Source organism: Mesocricetus auratus, unplaced genomic scaffold (genome assembly GCF_017639785.1).
Source record: "Mesocricetus auratus isolate SY011 unplaced genomic scaffold, BCM_Maur_2.0 Super-Scaffold_100019, whole genome shotgun sequence".
Classification (NCBI taxonomy): domain Eukaryota; kingdom Metazoa; phylum Chordata; class Mammalia; order Rodentia; family Cricetidae; genus Mesocricetus; species Mesocricetus auratus.
Genome location: NW_024429200.1, coordinates 22,945,157 through 22,970,802, shown reverse-complemented (window position 1 = coordinate 22,970,802; position 25,646 = coordinate 22,945,157). Strand labels below are relative to the sequence as shown.

The 25,646-nt window shown below is 38.8% G+C and overlaps 1 protein-coding gene across 4 annotated transcripts in view; it reads left to right on the top strand.

Moving 5' to 3' along the window:
* Nucleotides 1–25,646, top strand: part of St7 (suppression of tumorigenicity 7) — a 235,582-nt gene that overhangs the window by 45,052 nt on the left and 164,884 nt on the right. Inside the window, exon 1 of one of the 4 annotated variants that reach the window (XM_040728453.1) lies at nt 4,747–5,410. The exons of the other annotated variants lie outside the window; for them this stretch is intronic. Within the exon in view, the coding sequence (XP_040584387.1) occupies nt 5,389–5,410 (22 nt within the window). The 5' untranslated portion in view covers nt 4,747–5,388. Of the gene's footprint in view, nt 1–4,746; nt 5,411–25,646 lie in introns of those variants that run through there. 4 annotated transcript variants of the gene reach the window in all.

Here is a 25,646-nt window from a genome sequence, read left to right as displayed (position 1 = left end):
CAGAGTTCTGCAACTAAAGTCCTGGTATACACACACGAGGTGTACTTGTACTTGCTTTAGAGAAAATTTAAAAAATATTTATAGAACAACTCTATTTGGGACACTAAACTTTGCCTAGATTTTAGAAAAGTCACTGTCTGCAGCACATTGTGTTGAAACAGGAAAGGGCATACCTCATAGCTCAATGTAAAGCAGCCAACTTTGTAACATTTTAACAGACAATCTTCCTTTAAGTATGCTGTAATGCTGTAATTTTTGCAAACTTTATTGTAGTTGTGTGAAAGTGTGTGTGTGTGTGTGTGTGTGAGAGAGAGAGACAGAGACAGAGAGAGAGGAGAGAGAGAGAGAGAGAGAGAGAGAGAGAGAGAGAGAGATGTGTATTTGTATGATTGCAGGTGTACACGTCCCTAGACTCATATGGAAGTCAGGGGACAGCTTTATGGAGTTGATTCTTTTCTTTTTTCACTTGACATTGGCTCTGGACATCAGGTCATTAGGCTTACATGGCAGATAGTTAACCTGTTGAACCATCTTGCCCACTGAGTATGCTTGCAGTAATGAAATTGTACCTACTTCCCCATACTAGAAATGCTAACTCTTTCATTTTTAATTGCTTTTATATTGCCATTAATACATTTCTCTGTTGTTTTCAAGTAATGCTGTACTTATTTTTGCATAATTGATTTTTAAAGATGCAACTTTAGCAGGTAGGCATCAAGGGAGATACTAAGAAAAACTTTAAAAGGAGGTAAAGATGGAAATTAGGATATGACAGTTTAAAATTTGTGTGTATGCAGCCGGGTGTTGGTGGCACACACCTTTAATCCCAGCACTCGGGAGGCAGAGGCAGGTGGATCTCTGTGAGTTCGAGGCCAGCCTGGTCTACAAAGTGAGTTCCAAGACAGCCTTCAAAACAATACAGAGAAACCCTGTCTCGAAAACCAAAAAAAAATTTGTGCGTATACTTAGAAAGAATATATAGTTTAAGTTCTGTCATATTAATAAATGCATTCATCAGATTAACTATCTGATGTAAAAGGGAGCTTTTTTGAATCTTATCTTCCATTATTATCTTACTTGTTTTCAAACATGGTTACATTTAGTTCACTACATTTGAAACGAGTAACTTACGTTTTCAGTTCCTGGACAGTCATGTGGGAATAGTCTTCACTGTGTGGTCAGCACAGTCCAATATGACCCCTCTCCTACTAAATCGCATTTCTAGAATACCCAAAGGGATAGCTTCCAATAGAAAACTGATACTTGGTGATTTAATAATAGATTTTCTGTAAAACAGAACATGTAAGGGGCCACACCCATCCGTGCTTCTGGCCTTTGCTATACCTTCTACTTGGTTTTTTGTGTTATTCACATGGCTTTTTTGTTTTCGGATCTCTGTTGAAATGTCTCCTTTTCAGCAGCCACCTGGACATTTTGTTAAAATGCTCTGCCTTTCATTCAATTTCCTCCTATTCCTTTCTATCTATCTGTATACCACCCACCGCTTGGCATACGACATACCTGCTTCTCTGTCCCATCAACTAGGATTAGAGTAGGCTCTAGGGAGGAAGGCATTAGATCATACTGTGCCCATAGAGTAAAGCAGCAGGCTCCAGGAAAGAGCCCAGTAAAATCCGTGCTTACTGACTTCCATTACTTGCTTAGCAGGTAAAAGTACATGCCACTCAAGTCTGGCAACCCAAGTTTGATCTCTGGAATCCACATATAGGAAAGTACCAATTCTACAAACATTTTTCTGACCTTCAGACGTGCACTGTGACTTGTGCCCCTCCATCATGTGCTCTCACACACTGTTAAATAATTACTTCAAAAGATTTTATCAATGTTTCCAATTTTAGGATGTCTTTTTTTACATGTATGTGTTTATGGTGTGCATGGTCACTTTTGCCTGTGTGTAGGCCCAGGGTCGATATCGGAGTCTTCTTCAGTCACTCTCCATTGTCTTCACTGAAGTGGGAGTCTGAGTTAAACCCAGAGCTCCCAGATATGGCTAGTAGCTCGACAGTTTGCTCTAACCACTGGGCCATGCCCCAACCCCTTGTGATTATTTGGAACAATAAAATTATTTTGGCTATTAGCATTTTCTCTCATTGTTAACTTCAATTTATTTTAAAATCAGATCTCTGATGAAACTAAATTAAAATGTTATTATCGTCACTATTGCATGTGTTTGTGCTACATGTGTGAGTGGGAACACATGCTACTGTGTGCATGTGGACAGCAGAAGTCAAGTTTGTGAGGTGCTTCTCTTCTCCCACCGTTACACGGCTTCTACAACTGAACTGCCTCAGGCTTGTGCAGAAAACATTTTATCAACTAGTTGCCTTGCTGGCCCTCACTGCTAACTTTATCCTGACATTAGCAGTGCTGTATTTGTGAGTGGAAGGGCAAAGTATTGGGTGTTAATAATTAGACAAAAGGAATTCAGAGATTACTTTGGTGTTAGAATCTATCTGACTTTTTTTGTGTGTGTGTGTGTGCTGGTATGTGTGGCAGGGGAGTAGAATGTTTTGGAACTTCAAATCAGTTTTATTTTCCTTCATTTGCTTCCTTTACATTTTCCTTAAGCAACACATTAAAATTTGGGTTTATTCTCTGGGTATACTAGAGGAGATAATTAGAGCAAATGAAACTCATGAAATAATTTTCGGCAGTGAGGAGGTTCAATGATGAGCACCTGAACTTTCCAAAGTGTTTAGAAACAGCTCTGGCCTCCAGGTCACAGAGTCAAGTGGTGTGAGTTCTGTCCAATGTTGTTGACATGTTAGATGTGTAATGTTTTTAGCAGACATGCACCTCTAAGATTATCTAAAAAGGAAACTTCTTGAAAGAGATTGCAACCTTTAACTTAATCCTCATAGCCCTGTGCCAGAAAGAGATACTGATGTATGATATGTGCATTGGGCTCACATGTAAGCTGAAGCAAGGGTCACCTAGTCAATTGGTGAAGGAGTCGTTGCATAGAGATCATCATGGTTTTCATTGGAAAGTTTCTCATCCTCAGGGGTCACCTTCTTTTCTGCTTTCTCTAATTTTTTAATGGCCATAGCCATTCATTATTTGATGAGTTAATATACAAGATCTTGTATAGAATTTAAAGTAGATCTTTCCTAAGGTAAAAGTAAGTAAACAAATAGCTCACATAAGATAGCCTTTGGTTTTAAGGTTCCACAACTTTAAGTATATTACCCATTGCCACTTGCTCCAGATACATCTCAGCATCATTAATATTCATCTTTAGCTGTGGCTTGACAGATTTTTTTTGCAGGGGTATTTTTTATATATTCACAATTTAATTGATACTGAATTTCTCAGTACTTCTACAATTTTTCAGTTTTCTTTGGTGACTGTTTTTTGGGGGGGTCTCTATCCACATTTTCTACTCATTTGTTTTCCCTTTCATTTGAATTTTAAAATGCTGTTAATTTTGGCAAGTATTTGTTAATTTTTCAAGAGGTGTTACAGTAGACAGGCTAACAGCTTTGCTTTGGAATAAGACCTCCTGGGTTTGAGTCTCAGCCTAATGTTTACTCCTTACACTATCTTTGCAAATTAACTTGCAAATGTAGGTGATAGCAGTATCTCTTCCTGGGATTAGTAAGATTAAATGAATGAGTGTATGTAGAAGTCCCAAATAGTGCCTGACACATAGCAAACAGAAACATTACGTATTAATACTCTTTTCTGCAACACCAGCTTTCCTCACCAGTTGTGGTTCAGCCTTTTCTGGATGCTAAGCCAGTTTACCTTGAATGCTTGTACAGTGAGTACAATGAACTATTATGCAAGCAGCTAAGCTGATGAGGAGGGTCCCTGTCTAGTAACCAGAGGAACCACTCATGCTATTTTTGGAGTGGTAATTTGCAGTCCCACATTCCTGTCATAAATTCAATGTTTAAAAGCTGTATCCATATTAAGACAGTTCTTTGTAAACGAAAGAAATTATTGGAAAAGGTATGCATGTTGTGAATGGGTGGAGGGGAGTCTTGAACTCTTGAACTTCCTCCTGTATATGACTTTTAAAGTGGTACATTATGCACACAATATGCTTTTTGTACAGTTCAGAGTTGTTAAAACACTAAAACAAACTTCCTTCTTTCTGGGGTTGAGTAGGCACTCTAAGGAAAGTCCACATACTTCTAATATATGTTTTAAAACCAGATTTAGAATAAAAATCAGATCATGTAGGAAAGCTTCTTTGTGCTCAGGAAGACAAGAAGCATATTGATATTATTTTCAGTTATTTTGTTTGAGTAGATTAAGAAGAAATATGTTAGCCACAAATGCCCATTCATATACAAGTGCACACCCTCATTGACCACAGCCTTAAAATGCCTGAGATACTCTGAAATGACAGAAATTTTCAAAAGGTAAAATTCAAAATAAGCAGAAGGAATAAGAGGAGAAATATGTCTACACAAATCTGTGGTTTTCATATTTGAATAACATTTGCCACGAAGTAAAAGTATAACCTCTTCTATTTGAGGTTGTGCGCCAACCACTTACACTATTTCACTAACAGTCACATGCGCTTAAACACTCCAAACGTATGTAGTATGCATCTCTTTATCTATTTGTGATCAAATGTGCATCTTAATTTAGAGAAAACAATTTTGAACTCTTGTGTAATTACTTTTAAATGCAGATTATTTTTCTCTTTTCTGATACTCGTTAATTCTCCCGCAAAGCTTTATTTGCTGTAAAGCAACCAACATCGCGGATCCGCGGATCTTTGTGGTTAGTTGGTAGAAGGCCAGTATTTAAATTTCTTTGAGGTCTCTTGCTGAGTGGCATCACGGGATGAAGAGCTCTTGAGCAGGGGGAATGTGCCTGTGGTTTTCGGGCTTGTGCATTTTATGACAAAGGAATTCCCTTTTGAATCGCGCTGCTCCCCTGAAGCCCTGGAGCCTCTGGTTCAAGCAGCGGCAGTCGTCTGTGCAGTGTCTCTGACGTCATCCGGCGTATGCATAAGCCCTGCTATTGTCTTACTGCTACAGCGGGGCTGAGGATTGCAGTATCCGCGCTGCTGTTCTCAGACATGCCCTGCGCTACCTAGCCCTGCCTCGCTGCATCCCACAGCAGCCGCGTTGGCCTTTCTTTGCCTGGTGGATTTGGAAAAGCAGCCTTTCGGTTTGAGATGGTGTAGGAGACCTTGCCTTCCACTCTCGAGAGAAAGCTGAAGCTCTAAGGAGAATCTGGCAGCTGGACACAGCTCGGACTGCATTGTCTGGTTTCATGACCCCTGCTGGGTAGCCGGCTCATCTCTTCGCTCTCAGGAGCACATGTACATCTTACGTTTTCTTCCTTCCTTTTTTCCTTTTCTTTCCTGTCTTCTAATTTTTTAAAAAACACCTTCTGGAGCCAGCCATGTTTGGTACAGAATCCTCATGTAAGTAAATGGATCCTACTTCTCTTCTATAGAATTTGTGGGCTATCAGGGTTTCACTGGCTTGAGTTCATGTCACATTGCCTTAGGTTAATGATATTTGCGTTTGCCTCTAATTACAGAAGAATTGGTCTTGGGTAAGAGACTTCCCTGAAGTGGATTATTCATTCTTAAAAGCCAGGCATGTCAATGTGGTCAAAACGAGGCCTCCAAGAGGGAGGAGGTAAGAAGACAGGATGCAGGCAGCCTCCCAGACCTTGCTAATTGATGGGATCAGGTCTGTCACTGATCCATTGTAGGAGGCTCCTACTGTCTTTAATCCCTAATGTAGGTGCTAGAAGACTATGGGATGACAGTGTTTCTAAGATAAGGGCTGACATTTTTCATCCAAGGAGAGAGAAAGGTGTCTTTATATATCTTCCTCCATATTTTTACAAAAACACATAGGCAGATGCTACATGTAGATTTAAGAAGGCCAATAAATAGCTTCTTACTTGAGACAGCATGCCTTTTTCACACTGGTTTCAATTTTGATATGTTGGCTAACATCACAGAATAGCAGCATTGTATGCATTTTAAACTTATACAATGAAATTGCTTTGGTGCAGAGCAGGCCCTGCACAGTGGGCTGGGCTGGACAGCAGTTGTAGACACACTAAATAGGTATTTAAAAAATGGTGATGGTCAACGTAGTTGAGGACTATTTAATGTTTGATGTGAAGTAACATAGCTTGTCAGTGAGGTTGTACAGGCTCTGCAGAGCATTTTACCATCGTCTGTAAGCAAAGGTGACAGTTATGAATGTCTAGAGATTCGACCTACTGCCCTGGCTTTGTGGGGGAGGAGAGGGTTGGGTTAAGGCAGGACATTGAAGAAATCTATTTCTGATGAATTTGTAATTTGACCTTAACTTTCTGGTCACAGCCGTCCATGTGACTGTTGGATAGCTGCTGATTATTGATTGTAGAACAGCATTTGAAGTGAGCTAACAACCCTCAGTTCTTTTGTTTCTTGACTGGCTTTTATAAAAGCTCATTTTTGTTGTTTTATTGCAGAAACCTCCCATCTCCAATGCTACCATATTTTGTAATCAAGTTCGAGACAGACTAATAATGAGATTTAGTGTCCATTCAACATGTTTCTTAATAATTTGAAAATATTTAAAAATTCATCTAATGGTACATTTGGAATTCTTGTCGATCATTCAGTGGCAGAGATCTCCTAATTTCCCATTCAGTAATGGAATTTAATTGATATGAGACCCTAGGTGAGGACAGGAATATTTATACTATGTATTAAAGGACAATTAGTGCTGTTAATGGCAGTTGAAATACATTGTTGGCTCTTATATTAGGCTCTCTTCCATTGTCTGGTTTGTTTTTCCAAATAGTTTTAAACCTTATCTTTTGATTGTCTCATGCATGTGCTATCTGGTATATTTGAAAATTGCTTTTCATCTCCATAGCTACCATTATGGAACAGAATTTAATACTATTTAGTGAACAGAACACTGACATGCAAGTTTTTTTTAGCATTTTTTGTTAGTTTTTACTTAGAACCTTTTTGCTTTGCCTGAGGATTAATTTTTATCTTTTGCTTGTCACTAAAAGCCCACAGGTATCCATGTTCCCTGTGGGTATTTGGGATTGTAAATGACTGTCTTCTTTTAGGTGAGGAGATCCTGTGTGCCAAGTGTGTCTGTGCTGAGTGTGTTTGCTCTGCTTGTGGCTGTAGCCCTTCACCTTCTTACTTCACCTCGGGTGTTGTTTTGTAGACTTGCAAACTCTCTGAAGTTTTAGTTAGTGTAGAAGGAGCCTCCCAAACCAACCTGATGCTCTCACAGAACTGTCTTGGGATGCCTTATCCGCCTTGCTTGCAATGGGTGGTAGGGCCTGGAAACACTAGGAGAAGCTTCCGTCAGACATGATGTGAGTCTTATTCTTGATTTCAGGCTGCTGTGCCTTACTTGTACCTAACTTTTTTACTAAAATGATTTCCTTTCTTTTTAGATCATAATATACTTGCATCATTTCTCCCTTCTTTTTCCCCCCTTCAAGTCTTCCTGTGTACCCTTCCTTTTTCTCTTTCAGATTTATGACTCTTTTATTCATTAATTGTTGTTAACATACACTCATTGTATGTATATATTTATTCCTAAATGCCTAACGACAACCTGCTCAATCTGTACAATGTTACTTTTTTGTATGTTTTCAGGGCTGAGCATTTGGTATTGGGTAACCAATTGGTATGCTCTTTCCTTGGGAAGACTAGCTCCATTCTCAGCATTCCTTAGTTGCCTGTTGTTTAAATTGAAGCGTGACTGGTGTATCATAGGATGGCTAGGTTTTAGTATGGCTTCTGTGCATTGGTGCCCGTGTTGGTACTGGTAGAACTCCTGCCTGGATGGAGATACGGAACACTTCTGTTTCCTCAGGAAATATTATTACTTCTCCTGGCCAAGTGATAATCACCGTTCTGATCTGTGACTTCCAATGCTCATTGTTAATGACTCTTTTAAATTTTCATTCTTGCCTTCTTACGTTTTACATATAAGACAAGGGAGCACATCTTCATTTTCAACTTGTTGGATATATAACTAAGTTGATTTTATGTCTTAGATTTTTGAGTTCATGTGTCTGTAGTGGCCTGGGTTCTACATTATTGTATTTCTATCTCACCAAGATGTTGCTTACATTAAATAACCCTCCCTCCTAAACAATCCCTAAATAAAAAATAGTCTTATTAAATGACAAAAATTCATCTGAAGAGCAAATATTTTTAAAGTTAAAGACTTAGATAACCATGCAGAAATAATTAATAAGTCTCCAGTAATGTCTGATACAGTTTATTTTATTTAAATTTTTGTTTTTTTTCAATAGTATAAGTAATTCAACCTAGCGATTCCTACATACTAGGCAAGCACTCTTCTCTTCCCAGACTGCTAACATCATCTACTCTTCTGTCTAACAATCCTACTCTCATCTTTCTGCCTAGTGGATATCAACTTCCTGTAGTTGTGTTGACTGGTGTTGTCTCCTGAGGCCCCTGACATGTGTTGCCTGTAGTGTTAGGAGACTCATCATGATGAAGTAGGAAGTACAAAGCTCTGATGAACTCTGTCACTCTGTTACCATAGGGATGTTTTCATGTCTAAAAGTGGGACTAATGCTTTTTATTCTTTGTTGGTTTTGAAGAAATGCAATTTTACTTTGTAGGGGACAGAATAATTTAAGTGTAAGAGGAGAATGCTATCAATAAAGTTTTATTGAGTAAAATAATCATTAAATACATATTTGGAGTACTTGATGTAATGGAGTTCATATAGAAAAATCAGTTGAATTCTGCAAAATTAAAATTTTCTTGGAAAAAGTTTAAGAGGAAAACAAAATTTTGACTTTTGTGAAGTAAAAAAAAGCTGGTAACAGGAGAAAGAACATTTATCTTTTATTTTTATTGAGTGAGGAAAACTGCAGTGTTGCCATTGGTTACACTCTGCCTCATAAAGTTGGTTATTCTTCAAAGGACAGACACTTTATCTGTAATGCACATTATTCAATTAGTATTGCCTGGGCTCAGTTGTGCCTCCACCCCACCTCTTATTTAACTTTTTTATTTCTCAAGGGTGCCAATGAAAGGGACCATTTAAGCTGTGCAGTGGTGGGAATTGTGCCCTGGTACATTTTGTCTCCCAAAACACCTGCCTTATTAGATTAGTACCGTACCTGCTGAGAAATAGAATATCCCTGAGGAAAATGTCATCTAATCTCTCCTTCAACATTTTGTTACAGATTTGCTAAAGAGAACCTTCTAGATGAGGGCATTGTGAGGCATGGAGGAAAATGCCAGAGTACCAACAAAATAGTAACTAGTATGAGACTCAACCATTTGATCTTAGCAGCGATGAGGTGAGACAAGAGTCCAGAGTTACCTCTGTAGTTGACCTGCATCACCTTGGATGGGGTGATGAGAAAGATCTGTTGGTTGTTACTCATATAATTTGTCTGTGATGGGCACCAAAGTTCACCTGTTGCCATCACTTTAATTATAGATATATTCATTAACTTGGAACTGGCAGCTTAGTAGAACTAAGAACATGGGAATTCTCAAAATTTGATTTTGAGCAGTTGTATGAGAGATAATCCAATGAATACACTCTGTCACATAGGTCAGAAGGTTGCTGGGATGAAGTACATCTGGCAAGGAAACAAAAGTCACACTTTTATGTGCACCCCAGGGACTTTCTTGACAGCTGGCTATGTGTAGAGTTGAACTTTGGTCTGCTGTTTTACTGTAATGTGTGTGAATAAGTTGAAATATGAAAAGGGAGTATAGCTGCCCCAAATCACCTTTAAAATATACCATTTGTCAATATAAACACCTAATTATTATTAATAACTGTTAGAACTTTTTTTGCTGTTAGTATGTTTGACATTTTATTACTATTACTTATTTTCCCCTTAGTATTTGTCATATGTAACTAGGTAATTTAGGAACACCAGCTATTTTTCTCTCCTATGGCATTAATCTGGCTGCTAGTATTGAGCTATATTGGATTTTAGATGCTTTCATCTCAAAGCAAAAATAGAAATGCTTAACTGGGGTTGTACTAAACTCCCAAGTCTGCACTTAGAACCTGAATGTAAAAGAAAAATATTATTGCATAGCTTTAGATAAGTAGGGTGCACAGACAGCTAAAGTATGTAGATAAATGAAAACCACCCTGGCTTGTAGGCATTTATGTTGGGAAGAGTCCACATGGAGCTCGGGGAGTTAAGGCCATGTAATATTTTTGACTTGGAAGACTCTTTCTACTTTTATTCTAACAACAAAGTCTGATGTGAGATTTCCTTTTGAATTTTTTTCTCTGCTGATAATTAACATTGTAACTTTAGAACCAAGAGGATGTTTTAAATGAAGACAGGAGTTAATTTCTTTTGTGTATATTTTCATGTTTATCCACTAGTTCAAAAGTGGAATAAAATATCCACTGGCTTCTTACCTTCGACTCACTGTTGGACTCCCTAACTGTTCGCCTGTAGTTTACGTTCAGAAAACAATCACACAAGTGTTCAGTGGTTTGTTGTTTTCATTGCTACAATGGACCAGATTCATATCCTGTCTAAACTGTGGGGAATCCATCAGGGAAATTACCATATATGGAACTTTCCCCATAGAATTCCCATGGAATTACACAGGATGTGAATACTACTTGTTGTTAGGGACTCTGAGCTAGAAAAGTCACTGGACATGCATAGTTTTTGAACATTAATAATAGCCATTTATAATTAATATAATCAGTTATTTTAACCCTCAATATAAGACTTTTGGGGATACTATATGAATTGTACAGTCATTTTTTTGTTTTTAACCTAGAAAAAACACAGGTTATATTAAAGTCATATATCCTATGCTATAATAGTAAACCATAAGATTTTCACTCTATCTTAATTGTATTCTTAAGTCATAGGACTAATTGTGAATTAAAATTATTTTACAATTTAATGTATGAAGTAGAAATGACAATCAGGACAGATAAGGAGTACCAAGTATAGACTCTCAGTTGGCTGCTTTCAAATGGTGTCTGTAGAATATACTACCAGGGTTTGCTGGGTATGTTTATAGTGTGACTTATTGAATGAAATTTTAGTGTTAGGAGAACTGGCTTTTCAGGGCCAGAGCATGTGTAACAGGAAGGGGCTTACCAAAGAAACATCTGTGTAAAATAATATCCAGCGGTGGGTAAGAGTAACAAAAGAAAGGAAGCATCACTTCCTCAGACTGAGTGGAAGACTGAAAGTCTCATAGAGAACCTTAGGCGGGAAGAGTTTACACAGAACTGGATGAGTGGGTCAGGGATGGAAGATGTCCTGAGTATTTGCTGCCTGTGGTCACTCTCAAGACCATAACACTTGCAGAAATAGCTTAAGCCTATTAACTTGGAATGTTTGCCACTTAAAATGCTTTGTCAGTATAAATTTGTCATGTCAGTGTGATAGTCATATGAATGTGTAATTTAAGTAGATTGAGGAAAAGTAGGAATCCTCAAGGTTCCAGAAATGTACCCTTAGATGTAAAACGTATGAGCTGTGTCACTTTGTGGTTCCCAGCATGTCAGTGAGTTAATGAGTCAGTCATTATTGATCTCTTGTGAACAAAACTTCCTCCAATTTAAAGGACATCTCTAGAACATGGCAGGTACCAACATACACTAAGCTCTCATTAATTCATATTCTTAAATCTGAATCTGCTATGGGTTAGAGCATATTATTGGAAATATGGTATGCTGAATTATATGAGGTTAATATAGGGTTTAAGAAGATGTTTTAGGCTAAAGAGTTTTTCATGTATTTCTGTTATGCCAGAAATATGTCAAAGAAAACTCTTGTCACCCTTCAGAGGAAGACCAGGTGACATGAAAGAGCCATAGCATGGGAGACATTGATTGCTAAGTGCAGATTTATTGTGGATAGATGAACTGAAATGTATTGATAATTTCCCTAATATTGATAGCTTTTTATATTTCGGATCTAAGTTAAATTATCATTCTGAAAGGTTCAATAATAATGATGAGTTACTCTAGCTATTGCTTACTTTACAGCATGACAAAACTGCATTCCTGTTAAAATTCAAAGTTAAGCATGTGTTTACGATTCCAGATTTTGCCTATATTTTGAGCAGCAGTAAGCCTGTTGATGATATGTGTGGACTGAGAAATCACAGTGCTTCACGGTTGTAACTTTTGCCACTTCCTCCACTTTGGCCACGTACATAGTACTTGAGACTGAGACAAGGCTCTTGGTAGGCTTTGACCTGGGGAAAAACTCACAGGTGGTTCAGCCTAGCCTTGCCTCACCCAGAAACCTGCAGTTTCTCAACCTGAACTTTCCTAGGCTTATTTTAGTATAATGGTTAATCAGTTGCCTATTATTAGCTAGTAATCCCCAAACACAGCAGTTTACAATAAGTATGTCTTTCCATTTTTCACTGTTCTTTGAGTTAAGCAAGTCCTACTCATGACTCTCATTCTAGGTTTCTCGTGCAGTTAGGGCCAGATTTCTGTAGTCCTTTTTAAGGCTCGTGTGAACTGGAGGGCCAGAATAACTGTGGTTCTTGCCTGCTGACTTGGGTTTGGCTGGAGCTACGGGCAGAAGTGCTGGTATTTAGCTTCTTCATGTGGTTGGAGCTTCTTACAGCATGGTACCAAATTCTTGGAAGGAATAGCTCATGACAGAGTGTTCTGAGAGATCAGATAGAAGCTGTGGTGTTTCTTGTTTTGGCTTCTGAGGTCTGAGAAGTCACTTCCATATATTATCGTGGCCACATAAGTCACCAGGATGAGCCAGATTCAAAAGGAGGGGAACGAGAGCTGTTTTGTGGTGAAAGTGTGAGCAGCAAGGTCACTGCAGAAGATCATGTAATGTGGAAAATATAATTGTGGCTTTATCTGGAAGCTAGAGTTTGCCACAAGTAGTTTCTAAAGAGACATTGCTCAAGGATCTTCAAGCATTTTATATAAGGTTTCAGAAAGTGATTATTTTAGACTTGTATATTATCTCTTTCCTAGTTATTCATTTCTGCCATTATAACACAAAATTAGCATAGACAATTAATATACATCCATGTAACTTGAAATTTGTGTTTTATGCCAGCACACACGAATCAAAGGAAAAATGGAATTATGTATTCCTTAAATTGGAATTATAAAATGTGCAGAATATTTAAGGGAAATCACTTTATTATTGTTTCTATCTTTATTTTATGTGAATTTTGCCTGATTGTATGTATGTGTATCATCCCTGTTGCAGCCAGTGACCAGCCACAAGAAGGTGCTGGGTCTCTTTAAACTGGAGCTTATACGTGCTGGGGACAGAACCTGTGTCCTCTGCAAAGGCAAGGATTGCTCTTGACCACTGAGCCATCTTTCCAGCCCCGGGAAATCAGTTTTTAAAAGAACTTTATTGATGTTACATACAATGTGTTCACTTTCAGTGTACAGTTTAATGAAATGTGTATATTTATGTAGCCAGCATTGTTATAATCAAGATTAAACATGCTTTGACTCCCAAGAGTTCTCTTGTGCTTTCCAGCCAATTCCCATGTTTATATTCACTTAATTTCATATACATGGAGCAGTGTAAATGTGCTCTTCTTTTGCTCAATGTAATGTTTTCAGCCATGTTGCTGCAGCTACTGAAAGTCCTTTTTACTCCTGGATGGCAGACATGAATGTACTGGCTCACTTAACTGTCAGGGCTGAGTTTATTCCTGTCCTTAGTTCTTGTGAATAAAGCTACCCTATAAATCCTCAGGGGTAATTCTTCATGTGAACATGTTTTAATTTCTTAGCCACAATTTAATTTTATTTGGCTCTTTTACATTTCAGTGCTGTGGATTGAACTCATGGCCTCATGTGCATATAGTCAATGTCTACCACCAAGCTACACCCCCAGACCTCATGTTTTCTTTTTTCTTTCTCAACTATTGAACACCTGGAAATACAGTTTTTGAGAAATTGTGTAAACATTTTCCAAAATGATTTTATATATATATTTTTTTACAGCAGTAGATTGGAAATGATTTTGTCCTCATTCTTGCCAATGTTTTTTATTGCCATTTCCTGTAATGTATATAATTTAGTGGGTGTGCGATGGCATACTGTGATTTGAATTTGCATTTTCCTTCCTCTTAAATATATTGAACAGCTTTTCACATACCATTTTGGCCATTTGTCTATCATCTTTTGATGAAATAGCATTTAAATAATTTATTTTACAAATTAGATCCTTATTGAGTTTTTTATGTCTTATTTTTATTTTAAAATTTAAATTAGAAACAAGGTTACTTTACATGTCAATCCCAGGTCCCTCTCCCTCTCCCTCCCCTCCTTCCATACCCTCCATAAGCCCCCTCTTCCCCCATCCCCACTCCTTTCCCCAGGGTGGGTGAGGCCCTCCATGGGGGGTATCCATAGTCTGTCATTTCATCCAGGGCAGGGCCTAGGCACTCCCACAAGAGTCCAGGCTGAGAGAGCATCTCTCATTGTGTGATGGGCACCCAAAGTTCATTTGTGTGCCAGGGATATATACTGATCTACTACCCAAGGCCCCATAGTTGCCTAGGCCTCCTCATTGACACCCACATTCAGGGGGTCTGGGTCACTCCCATGCTGGATTCTCACCCATCAGTCTGGGGTCCAAGAGCTCTTCCTTGTTCAGGTCAGCTGTTTCTGTGGGTTAAAACAGCCCAGTCTTGACTCCTTTGCTCATCTCTGTCACTGGATTCCAGTAGTTCAGTTCAGTGTTTAGCTGTGGGAGTCTGCCTCTGCTCCCATCAGTCATTGGTTGCAGGTTTCCCAGACTCTTTGGCAGTGGGATTGTAGGCTGGCACTCCCCTGATTCATGTATAAAATCCATATATGAGTGAGTGCATACCGTGTTTGTCTTTTTGTGACTGGGTTACCTCACTCAGTATCGTTTCTTCTAGTGCCATCCATTTGCCTTCAAATTTCAAGATTCCATTGTTTTTTTCCCCACTGAATAGTACTCCATTGTGTAAATGTACCACATTTTCTCTAAACACTCTTCAGTTGAGGGGCATTTAGGTTGCTTCCAGGTTCTGACTATTACAAATAATACTGCTATGAACATAGTGGAACAGATATCCTTGTTGTATGAATGTGTATCTTTTGGGTATATGCCTAAGAGTGGAATTGCTGGATCTTGTGGTAGGCTGATTCCCATTTTCCTGAGGAATCTCCATAAGTGTCTGTACAAGTTGGCACTCCCACCAGCAGTAGAGGAGTGTTCGATCCTTATTGAGTTTTAAGAGTTCCTCATATATTTTGATATAATACTATTGTTAGATAAAGATATTGACAATACTTCTTTATGTTATATCGTTCTTTTTGGTTGTATTTTCTAACAATGTTAGGTGTTAAATTTGATCAAGCCCCAGTTATCAATTTTTCCTTTTTTATTATTTTAATTTTAAATAGTGTGTTTTACATGTCAATCCCAGTTCCTTCTCCCTCCCCTCCTCTTGGTCCCCCTCCTCACATCCCCCACAGCCTCCCACCCTATATCCATGTCCTTCCACATAGGGGATATCCAGAGTCTGTCATTTCACTCAGGGCAGGGTCCAGGCACTCCCCAAAGAGTCCAGGCTGAGAGCATCCCTCTTTGTGTTATGGACACACGATGTCTGTTTGTATGCCAGGGATAAACACTGATCCACTGCTCAGGGCCCCATAGGTAGCCCAGGCCTCCTCACTGACTCTCACACTGGATCAGTCCCATGCTGGCCTCCCAGCTGTCAGTCTGGGGTCCAAGAGCTCTCCCCTGTTCAGATCAGCTGTCTCTGCTGGTTTTGCCTGCCCATTCTTTGCCAATTTGCTCATCACTCCTTTCTCCCTGTCACTGGGTTCCATGGGTTCAGCTCAGTGTTTAACTGTGGGTGTTTGCCTCTGCTTCCATCAGTCACTGGATGAAGGCTCCAGGATGGTTATAGACATCAAGTTCATTATCAGGAATGGACATTCGAGGTGGTCTCTCCACTATTGCTTATCTTGCCAGTTGGTGTCATCCCTTTAGATCACTAGAGGTCACACTGGTGCCCGATCTGTCTTCTAACCTATGATTCCCTCTCCCCCCTATTCTACCCCCCACTCAACCTTCCTGTTCCTCCATGACCTACTCTCTCTTCCTCTTCTCCCCCTCTCTTCTTCCCAGCTCCCATTCCCCCCCACCCCTTGCTGTGTTTCCCATCTGTTCAGAAGATCTTGCCTCATTCCTCTTCTCTGGGGTACCATGCATATCTCTTAGGTTCTTTCCTGTTTCCCAGACTCTCTGTCAGTGGAAGTGCAGACTGGCACTCCCCTGATCCATGTATAAAATCCATATATGAGTGAGTACACACCATGTTTGTCTTTTTGTGACTGAATTACCTCACTCAGTATTGTTTCTTCTAGTGCCATCCATTTGCCTTCAAATTTAAGATTCCATTGTTTTTTTCCACTGAGTAATACTCTATTGTGTAAATGTACCACATTTTCTCTATCCACTCTTCAGTTGAGGGGCATCTAGGTTGCTTCCAGGTTCTGGCTATTACAAATAATGCTGCTATGAACATAGTGGAACAGATGCCCTTGTATAAATTTGCCTCTTTTGGATATATGCCTAAGAGTGGAATTTCTGGGTCTTGTGGTAGATTGATTCCCATTTTCCTGAGGAATCTCCATACTGATTTCCAAAGTGGCAGTACGAGTTGGCACTCCCACCAGCAATGGAGGAGTGTTCCCCTCTCTCCACATCCTCTCCAGCATAAATTGTCTTCGGTGTTTTTGATTTTAGCCATTCTGACAGGAGTAGATGGTATCTCAAAGTTGTTTTGATTTGCATTTCCCTAATGGCTAAGGATGTTGAGCACTTTCTTAAGTGTCTCTCGGCCATTTTAGACTCCTCTATTGAGAATTCTCTATTTAGTTCTGTACCCCACCTTTTAATTGGATCCTTTGGTGTCTTGGAGACTTGCTTCTTGAGTTCTTTGTAAATTTTGGAGATTAGCCCTCTGTCAGATGTGGGGTTAGTGAATATCTTTTCCCATTCTATGGACTGCCTTTTTGTCAGTTACCAATTTTTAATGCACTATGTAGAAGTTATGTCTACTTCTAGGTTCTAAAGACTTTGTCCTTTGTATTTTCTTGTAAATGTTTTAGTTCTGTGTGCACTTTTACACATAGTGTATGTTAGTAATGGGCGTTCTTTCTTCGCCCAGTAATTGAGTTTCCTTTATGTATTTTATGTGTATGTGTGTGGGTTGTGCATACCATGCTGCATGTGTGGTGTTCACAGGATGACGACTTATGTGACCTGGACATCAGATCAGGTGGTCAGGCCTGCTGGCAAACACCTTTATCAGCTGAACTCTGTCTTTCCCGCAGCCTTCATGAAGATGGTATATTTGTTCCTTCATTTATGCCTGGACTTTGGTTGAGGAAGGAAGAAATCAGCTATAAAATTAAAAAACAGTTAGATTATGTATTTAAATTCATTAACAAAAGAATATATGAAGGGGAGTAACTTACATCACTTAACCCATTATATGCTCCTAGAAAAAGTACTATGTAGTATAAAAGGTGAAATTACTGGTGATAGTAAAGTTTTGAATTTGGAAGGTATATTCACACTTACAAAAATTTGAAATAACTAGAAAGTGGGATTTTACCAAACAAATGTTGCCATGGAATATTGATAGGAATGAAGAACTTTAGATAGGGACGTTTGTACCTAGTATGCTTAGAATTATGTTCGTGTCAGGGTTACAAATGCCTTTATATCATGTGTTCTCTTCTACATCTTTGGAAACTGCATTATTCTCTTATACTCCCCCTAACTCTTGCCTAAGTATTTGTAGTTCTTTAGCTAGGATAATTTAAATTAGTGAGTGTTTATGTTTAGAACCTTATGTGATGATAAGCATTTAATCCCAGTACTTGGGAGGTAGAAGCAGGCAGATCTCTGAGTTTGAGGACAGCCTGGTCTAGAGAGTGAGTTGGAAAGGCCAGCCTACTACAGAGTAGCCAGGCCTACATAGAGGGAACCTGTCTCGAAAAATGGAACAAACTGATAAGAGAGATCTCATGTGTAAGCCTTTTCAGTCCTCCTCTAGGGTTACTGGCTTGCTTGAGACTCTTATATATCTCTGTTCCTCCTGACCCCAAGAGATGAAGAAAACCTCCTTTGAAAAAGATTCACCATAACATTTGTCACCCCTAAAAACTAAATTAGAACCTGAATTTCTAAGAACTCTTTCTAATTCTTTGCCATTACCTGTAATAATTTTCAAAGTCTGCAAGTTCATTATTTTTTTATTTGATAAAGATTAAATTGCCTGAAATGGTATATGACATATATGTCATATCAAAAGTATGAGCATCACACTCCCCATTATTTTTCTGGGCAGCCTCTACTAGTAATCTATAAGAAGCAAGCCCAGCCAGCTATTGTAGCCTTTGAAACCTGCAAGATGAATATATTTAATGTATTGTGGGTTCGTTTGGGCTGACTTTCTCATCCTTTTTATGAGTTGGTCCTTGGCAGTCCGACTTTGTTAATATTTTTTATTATCATAAATATGTATTTATAGGCAAATAAGATAGCCTGGGTTTGTGATGTTACCTTGGGCACCATATCCTTTAGCTTTGGTTTGTTCACCTGTAAAATGGGCATAATAGTTAACCTCCTGGGATTGTAATGATGCATAAAGTAGACAGATTAAGTGACCAACTTGAATGGCTAAAATTTTCCATTCCACAAACACATTTTTTAGTCATGAGTACATTTAACTGATATGAAATTGAGTGTAAACAAGATACAAATGGCAACATTAAACACATGCAAAGAGGAAAGAGTGAGATTTAAAAAATAAAAGCATTAGGTTTGGTGTCTCTCTCTTACACACACACGCACGCACACGCACACACACACACTTGTTACTGGTCTATTTATATCTTTATATACCATCTTCTGACTTCTCATATTCTTCTGGGTGTTTGTAATCATCACCTTCACCTTTTCTCCTAAACTCTTCATTCTCAATGCCCAGGCTTGCTCTACAGGGCGAATTTTCTCTCTTCTTTTTGATAAACAGGTAACATGGTTGATCTTAACACCCAAAGTAAGATACATGACACTTCTATCATTTTAGAAAGCCCCCTTGAACCTCTTCTGAATAGGTTCTTTTCTCACCAGGCATTATTTTATTTTTATGGTTTAAAATTAGCTTTAGAATTATATAATTCACATTCTTTGTATGAGCTGGCTGATTGACTGTGTTCCCCAATGCCCAGCACCTGTTTAAAACATTTTCAGTAACTTCTCATTGCTTTTGGATTAAATACAAACTCTTTGGTTGGGTGTTGCAAGCTAGCCACCATATGGTCCCAACTTTCCTGTCCTAACTCCACCACTACTTGTGTATATGTCGCAGGCGAACAGGGCTTATTTGCCTTTTCGGAAACGTTTTTTTCTCAAGCAGGGTCTCCCACGTGACCTTCCTCTTTTTCTAGCTGTTCACAGCTGTGACTGTCTTTCACTCTGATTTGCTTTCAGAGTGCCACTTACCTCCCTGGGTCTCCCGTGTAATTCCCAACTCTCCTTTTAAACCTCATCCCAGCACCGCAATCAAAAGTTCCTCTTCACCACACCTACAAATCTCTCAACTTCTTTTCCAGCACCGTCTCTCCTCTATACCTTTCCCCTGAGTCACTGCCTCCTACCAAAAGTATCCTACACTTTCCAGCACTCTGCCACGTTTATACTAGAGGAAGCATGGATACTCTGTCATATGCTCTGCAGTTATTTTTTCTGGACTGGAATCTTTATTCTACTTACCAGCTAAATGACCTTAGGTGGACTAACTAGCTTCTCAGTGTCTACCTCTGTCAAGTGAGGGCACAAGTGATGCTAGGTACTGACAGTTTCAGTGCCTTAAGCTAGTTACTTCTAGTGAAGGCTGTTCTTGTAAGATGCTGCTCTGTCAGTCACGTATGCTAGTGCCTTATCTTTTCAGTTACACGATATTTTCCCTAGGCCTGGAGTTTATTTTGGTGCTCGTTGAATTGAGTATTAAGAGTAATTTGTCCACTCAATAGTTGACAGTATGATGTGTTGAGGGAGGCTAGAGAGTTATTTTTACAGACAGAACCTCAGTGGTTACAGTTTTTAATCCTGATGTCAGCTACCAATTATACCTCATCTCATTCCAAAGGATTTAGCTACTGAATTAAACATGGTAATGTCAGTATCCTCCTCATTTCAGGAACATATCAGAAAATGTAAACAGAGCTCATATATATGTATATATGTTAATATTATTTGAAATTATTTTAAGCCTGATTTATAAAGAAGCTCTTTCTAAAGAGTCACCAGCTAGTATATGATTTTTTATGTTTGTATGTTTATTTTTTATGTTTTCTTAAAGACAGACATTTTTGCAATTCTTTATTTGAAAGTTTTATGATAATTTGATATATATACTATAACAGGCTTTGCAAATATTTTATTGCAATTTGGATAGATTCATTGGCACTTTTACCTTCTGAGAAATTTGATAAACATTTCCATTTAAAATTTGTTATTATTATTGTGTGTATTTGAGTGTGTGTGTGTGTGTGTGTGTGTGTGTGTGTGCGCGTGCGTGCGCACGTGTATTCTATGCCATAGATTCCATATATGGTCAGAAGACAACTTTTGGCAATTGGTTCTTTGCTTCTCCTGGGGGTTCAGGGATTTGTGCTCAATGATCAGGCTGGCATGAAAAGTGCTTTTACCCAGTGGGATATCTCACTGACCCAAACATCTTGGAGGATGGACAGAGTCTATCACCATTTAGGGTAAAAACAAAATACCTGTGGGTTTACTTGTTGCTTTGTTTCCTTTCGAATTCATAGTAGGGTAGGATGAGATGGTTTTGTTTGTCTGCAGGAGGGGGCAGCCACCCTGTTGCTGTCCCCTTTCTAGTACTAGCTTGTATGTGTTGGGAATCTCCCACTGTAGTTGCTACAGCCTTGTTTCCCTCAAGCTTCCACCAAGCAAAGGTTATTTTGAATTCAATGGGAGACCTGGTTTTGTTGTTTGATTTCTTTTTTCAGCTATCAATAAACTACCAGGGCCCTAAGAACTTAGGTCTTTATCGACTGGGTCATTGTCAGCTGCCCACCTGACTGCAGTCTATTTGTTTTTAATGCTAAACTGACTGTTTCCAACTTCTGTTGAGGAAGTTGAGGACTTCAAATGCCATCTGTGTGTAGTGTCAGACGAATACAATAATTCAGGGATGCAGAGCACGTCTTGCTTTTGTTTCCTGATATTGTGCATTGATTTCTTTGTCTGTAAACTGTTTCAAATGAATGAAAGCAACATCTTCTATTTTTAGTTTCAGTGGGTGGGTGTAGAGTTTTAAAAGCAGTTCATCTGCAAATTCAAATTTTCTTTGGCACATCTAATTTGCTTAAAGTAAAACACAATCATAGACATTTTAACTGAGACAATGTCAGAGTTGTCAGACCTTTTCTTGTTATAGCTACGTAATTAGTTTTTCTTTTGGGGGGTAGTTTTCATTTTTTTTACAAAAGAATGTTTGTCTTTTAGGCACCATGGCCAGTATGGAGACTTTTTTATTTTTTTGTTTTACATGAATGTTTCCAGGATCTAATTGACTTAACATTTTTAAGTGAATAGAATTGAATTCTGATGTCTCCTTTTTTTTTTTGACATTTGATGCTTCTAAAATTAGGATTAGTCTTGTTTGCTTTTCTTTTTACTTTTTTATTTTCCATTCTCTCCCTCTCTTTTTCCCTGTCTCTTTCTCTGCCTGTCTTTCTCTTCTTTTGAGTGAGTAAATTCTTTGAAAATAAATTTCCCTAAAAATATTAGTTCAGGGTCTAATGTAAGTCAATAAATATTTGTTGATAATTAATGTAAAAAGCTAGACAACTGGGAATTCTTGAATGTAAGCTTTACACTTTTTCTATAACCCATCTGGAGAGTTCTGAAGGTATCAACATGGTGAGCCTGAGATACTGGCTTTTCTTCTGAGATGATTTACACTTGTGGAGGTTCCAGGCTAAAAAGTAGTCAAGTCAGTTACTGTTTGAAGGTCTTCCTGGGAATGTTTATTCTGTTTGGAGCTGATTCTCTGTGTTAAGACTCAACTTTCCTGTGCTTGATTAAAACTCCCTACTCCCGGAACAGTGACATTTCTCTTTCATTCAGTTAAACTCTCTTTCTACAGTTGAGCTGCTGTGGAGGTGGTCATGTCTGGTACAGATGATTGGAAATGAGCCTAAACGGCATAGGTTATTTTATCATTTATACTGTGGGAGGTGGAAAAAAATCTAGTCTGGGAAAATGGATAACACAACATGATCATGACTCAGTGGGGTTGGTTTATCTGGACAGGAAATTCCTAGTGTTTTACTCATTAAGTAAATGGACTTGTTTGTTTTTGAGATTTGATAGAAGGAATAATGCTGAGTGTGAGCTATGATGGGCTCTCTTTGGTTTCTGTCCAACCACTCTTTTGTACAAGTGAGCCAGAATTATTTGCAGTGCTTCTCAGAGAACCCTAGTGACCAGGAAGCAGGTTAAAGGACCCAAAACATTTAGATGACATTGAGATCCTAGGACATCCTGCATATATTCACATGCCCTTGGTTTGGCTACCTGTTTTGTGTCTTTAAATAGTTGTTGTGTAATAAAAACATGCCCCTCAGTCGGGGGAGAAGCAAAGTTGTCTGACTCTCCCCCATCTACACCAGTTTCAGATTCCTTCCTAGGGCTACGATGAAGAGTCAGACTTTCTTTTCTCTTTCTTTCTTTTACTGCATCACCCTCATGAAATCCTATTTCAAATTCACAAAAGCCCACAGGTCATTTTTATAATGTCTCCTTCTTCCCAGATAATTTAAAGTTATTGTGGACCCTGCATCCTGGCTGTAGGAAAATTAGGGATATACTGAGCATACTGCTCTGACTAGCTTCGATGGAAGATACAAGGACAGACAGGGTAGTTATGTGTTTCATGAGGCAGCTTCCCTTGTATTAGTATTTTATGCTTGCGATTAGGAAAATGTGGCATTTGCTGCATGAAATTTTTATGTAGTGCACAGTTCTACTGCAAAAGTTTTCTGAAGAGAACTGATTCCAAGATGAAGAAATGAAGAGGAAACAAACTCAGGACGCTATGTAAGCTGAGCGAGCACTCAGATGTAAAGGTTAGAATGGAGAGAGAGAGAGAGAGAGACAGAGACAGAGACAGAGACAGAGACAGAGACAGACAGAGAGGAGAGGAGAGAGAGGACACAAGCTGGAACAAGGATGGTTGATAGCACTCCTACAGACCACCTCCAGCAACCCAAGTTAGGACATTATCGTTTAGAATCCTATTCTTTTCAAATCGTCCTACTGACTAAGAATACATGATTTTATTCATTCTTGTAACAGTATTAAAATTATCAGCATTGCACTTAAATATTCAGCATTGCACTTAAAGATTGGTTTTATTTTGCATATGTTTGAATGAAGGAGGACTCAAATGATAGTTATACAGCAAATAATATCATCTTAAATATCATGATATTATTTCTGGATATGGTTGGATCTAATACCTCATATAGTCTAGCTAATCTCTTCCCAACCTAAGCTGACAAATGGGTGGTTTGATACATAATGTACTGCAGTAGATTTCCAGTTGGTTTGGGTCATCGTGCTTGGTATGTGGAGATGCTGAAGGCAGTGTTCCTGATTAAAAGGGACCAGGGGGAAGTGGTCAAGACATGGAAGAGCACATGATAGCCTTTATTTTCTAATTTTTATGTAACAAAGGTATATTTTTATTATATTTAAAAGATGTTATTCTTTGTCGAGGCCAGCCTGGTTTACAGAGCTAGTTTCAGGACACCTAGGGCTGTTACACAGAGAAACCCTGTCTCAGGAAAAAATACACACACACACACACACACACACACACACACACACACACACACCCCTTCTGTTGTGCAAAGTCTGAAACAAGTGTCTTCTCACTCTGCCTCCAAGTAGCTCCCATGAGATTGTTCCAAAGACTAGGCTGTGGTCCTGGAAACTTTGGCTGTACTCAGTCTAAACCACCTGTCTTTCTCTTTCATGGTTAAAAAACATACTGCCTCTGCTTGTCAGTCATCTTATAAATTGGTACAGTGTTCCCAAGAGAAAATTCTGTCATAGGAGCTAGAAGAACACAAGATTTGCCAGTAATAAGCTCTGCACATAAAAGCAGTTTAGTATGATAAGAAATCCAGACATCAGTGATGAGGTATGTATCTGTGTATGCCAATCTCCTCTTGGGCAGCATATTTATATAAAGCATGTTGCTGTGCTATAACTCAGTAGGGAATGCTCCTTAGCAAACTTTGTTTTAAATTCTGGCATCTTAATCTACCATACTAGGTTTTAATTATTTATCGAGTCAGGGTCTCACTAAGTAGCCCAGGCTGGCTTTGGACTTGCAATCCTTACATCTTAGCCCACCCCAACGCTATGATTCTAAGTGAGCATCACAACTTAGAGCTGCTGTGTTTTTCTCAACTAGTGGATTTGGGTATATACATCTGATGTAGTGGAGAGTTGATTCCTACCAGTTCCTCTTAAGGGGAAAAATACTTCCCGTAGAACAGATGCTGATATATTTAGAATTTCATATTTATATCAGCTAGCCTATATAGTGTCATTGCCAAAAGATTGTATAGTTAACTCTGAATACATCTAATGTTGAAGACTATTCTCTATTTTTATTGGCAGAATTTTTTCCCCAGGAGATACACCTTGACACACACACACACACACACACACACACACACACACACACACACACACACACACAGACACCTTCAAACCTTATACCCTTGTTTTGGTTTTAGAAACCTCTATATTTCATCATAAAATTTCCCACCACTTTTCACTGGGTTGATTTTTAGTTACTATTAGTAGAAGTCTTTCTGTGTATTCAGGATATTTCTAGAGAACAGTTCTCAGGAACTGTTTCTGCCTGATGATTAGAGACTGGGTGTAAGAAGGGAAGCCTGGGTGATGTCTGTGGAAGGACATGTGTTAGTTTCCATTGAAGGGTGTGGAACCAAGTCACTGTGTAATGCAGACTTGACTCTCCACTGCAAACTTACGGTTTTTTCCTTCTGAGAATATAACATAATCACAGTGTTTCTAACTTGCTTTTTCTCCTTCCAAAACCTTGAATGCTCCTCCTCCCTCTCCTTCAAATTCACTCATAGTTCCCACTAATACTACAACTTTTGTAGTAAGTAGATTTGTTTCATATTGTAAAATCTTTTCTTATGAAGCATGCTGCTTTTTTCTTCCAATGAAGACTGGAGATGTGTGTGTGTGTGATTTGAATGACAATGGCCTCAACAGGCTCATACATTTGAATACTTGGTCCCAGATGTTGGAACATTTTGGGAAAGATTGGGGGGTGAGCCCTTCCTAGAGGAGGTGTGTCACTGGGGCAGGTTTTGAGGGTTCACATGACTAGAGCCACTCCCAGTGTACTTTCTTGCCTGAAACTTGTGGACTGTGATAAGAACTCAGCTAGTTCTCCAGTGCCATACCATACCTGCCTGTTGCTTGCTCTAACCCTCTGAAACCAGGAGCTCCAATAAATGTTTACTTTTTGTTTATATTTTATT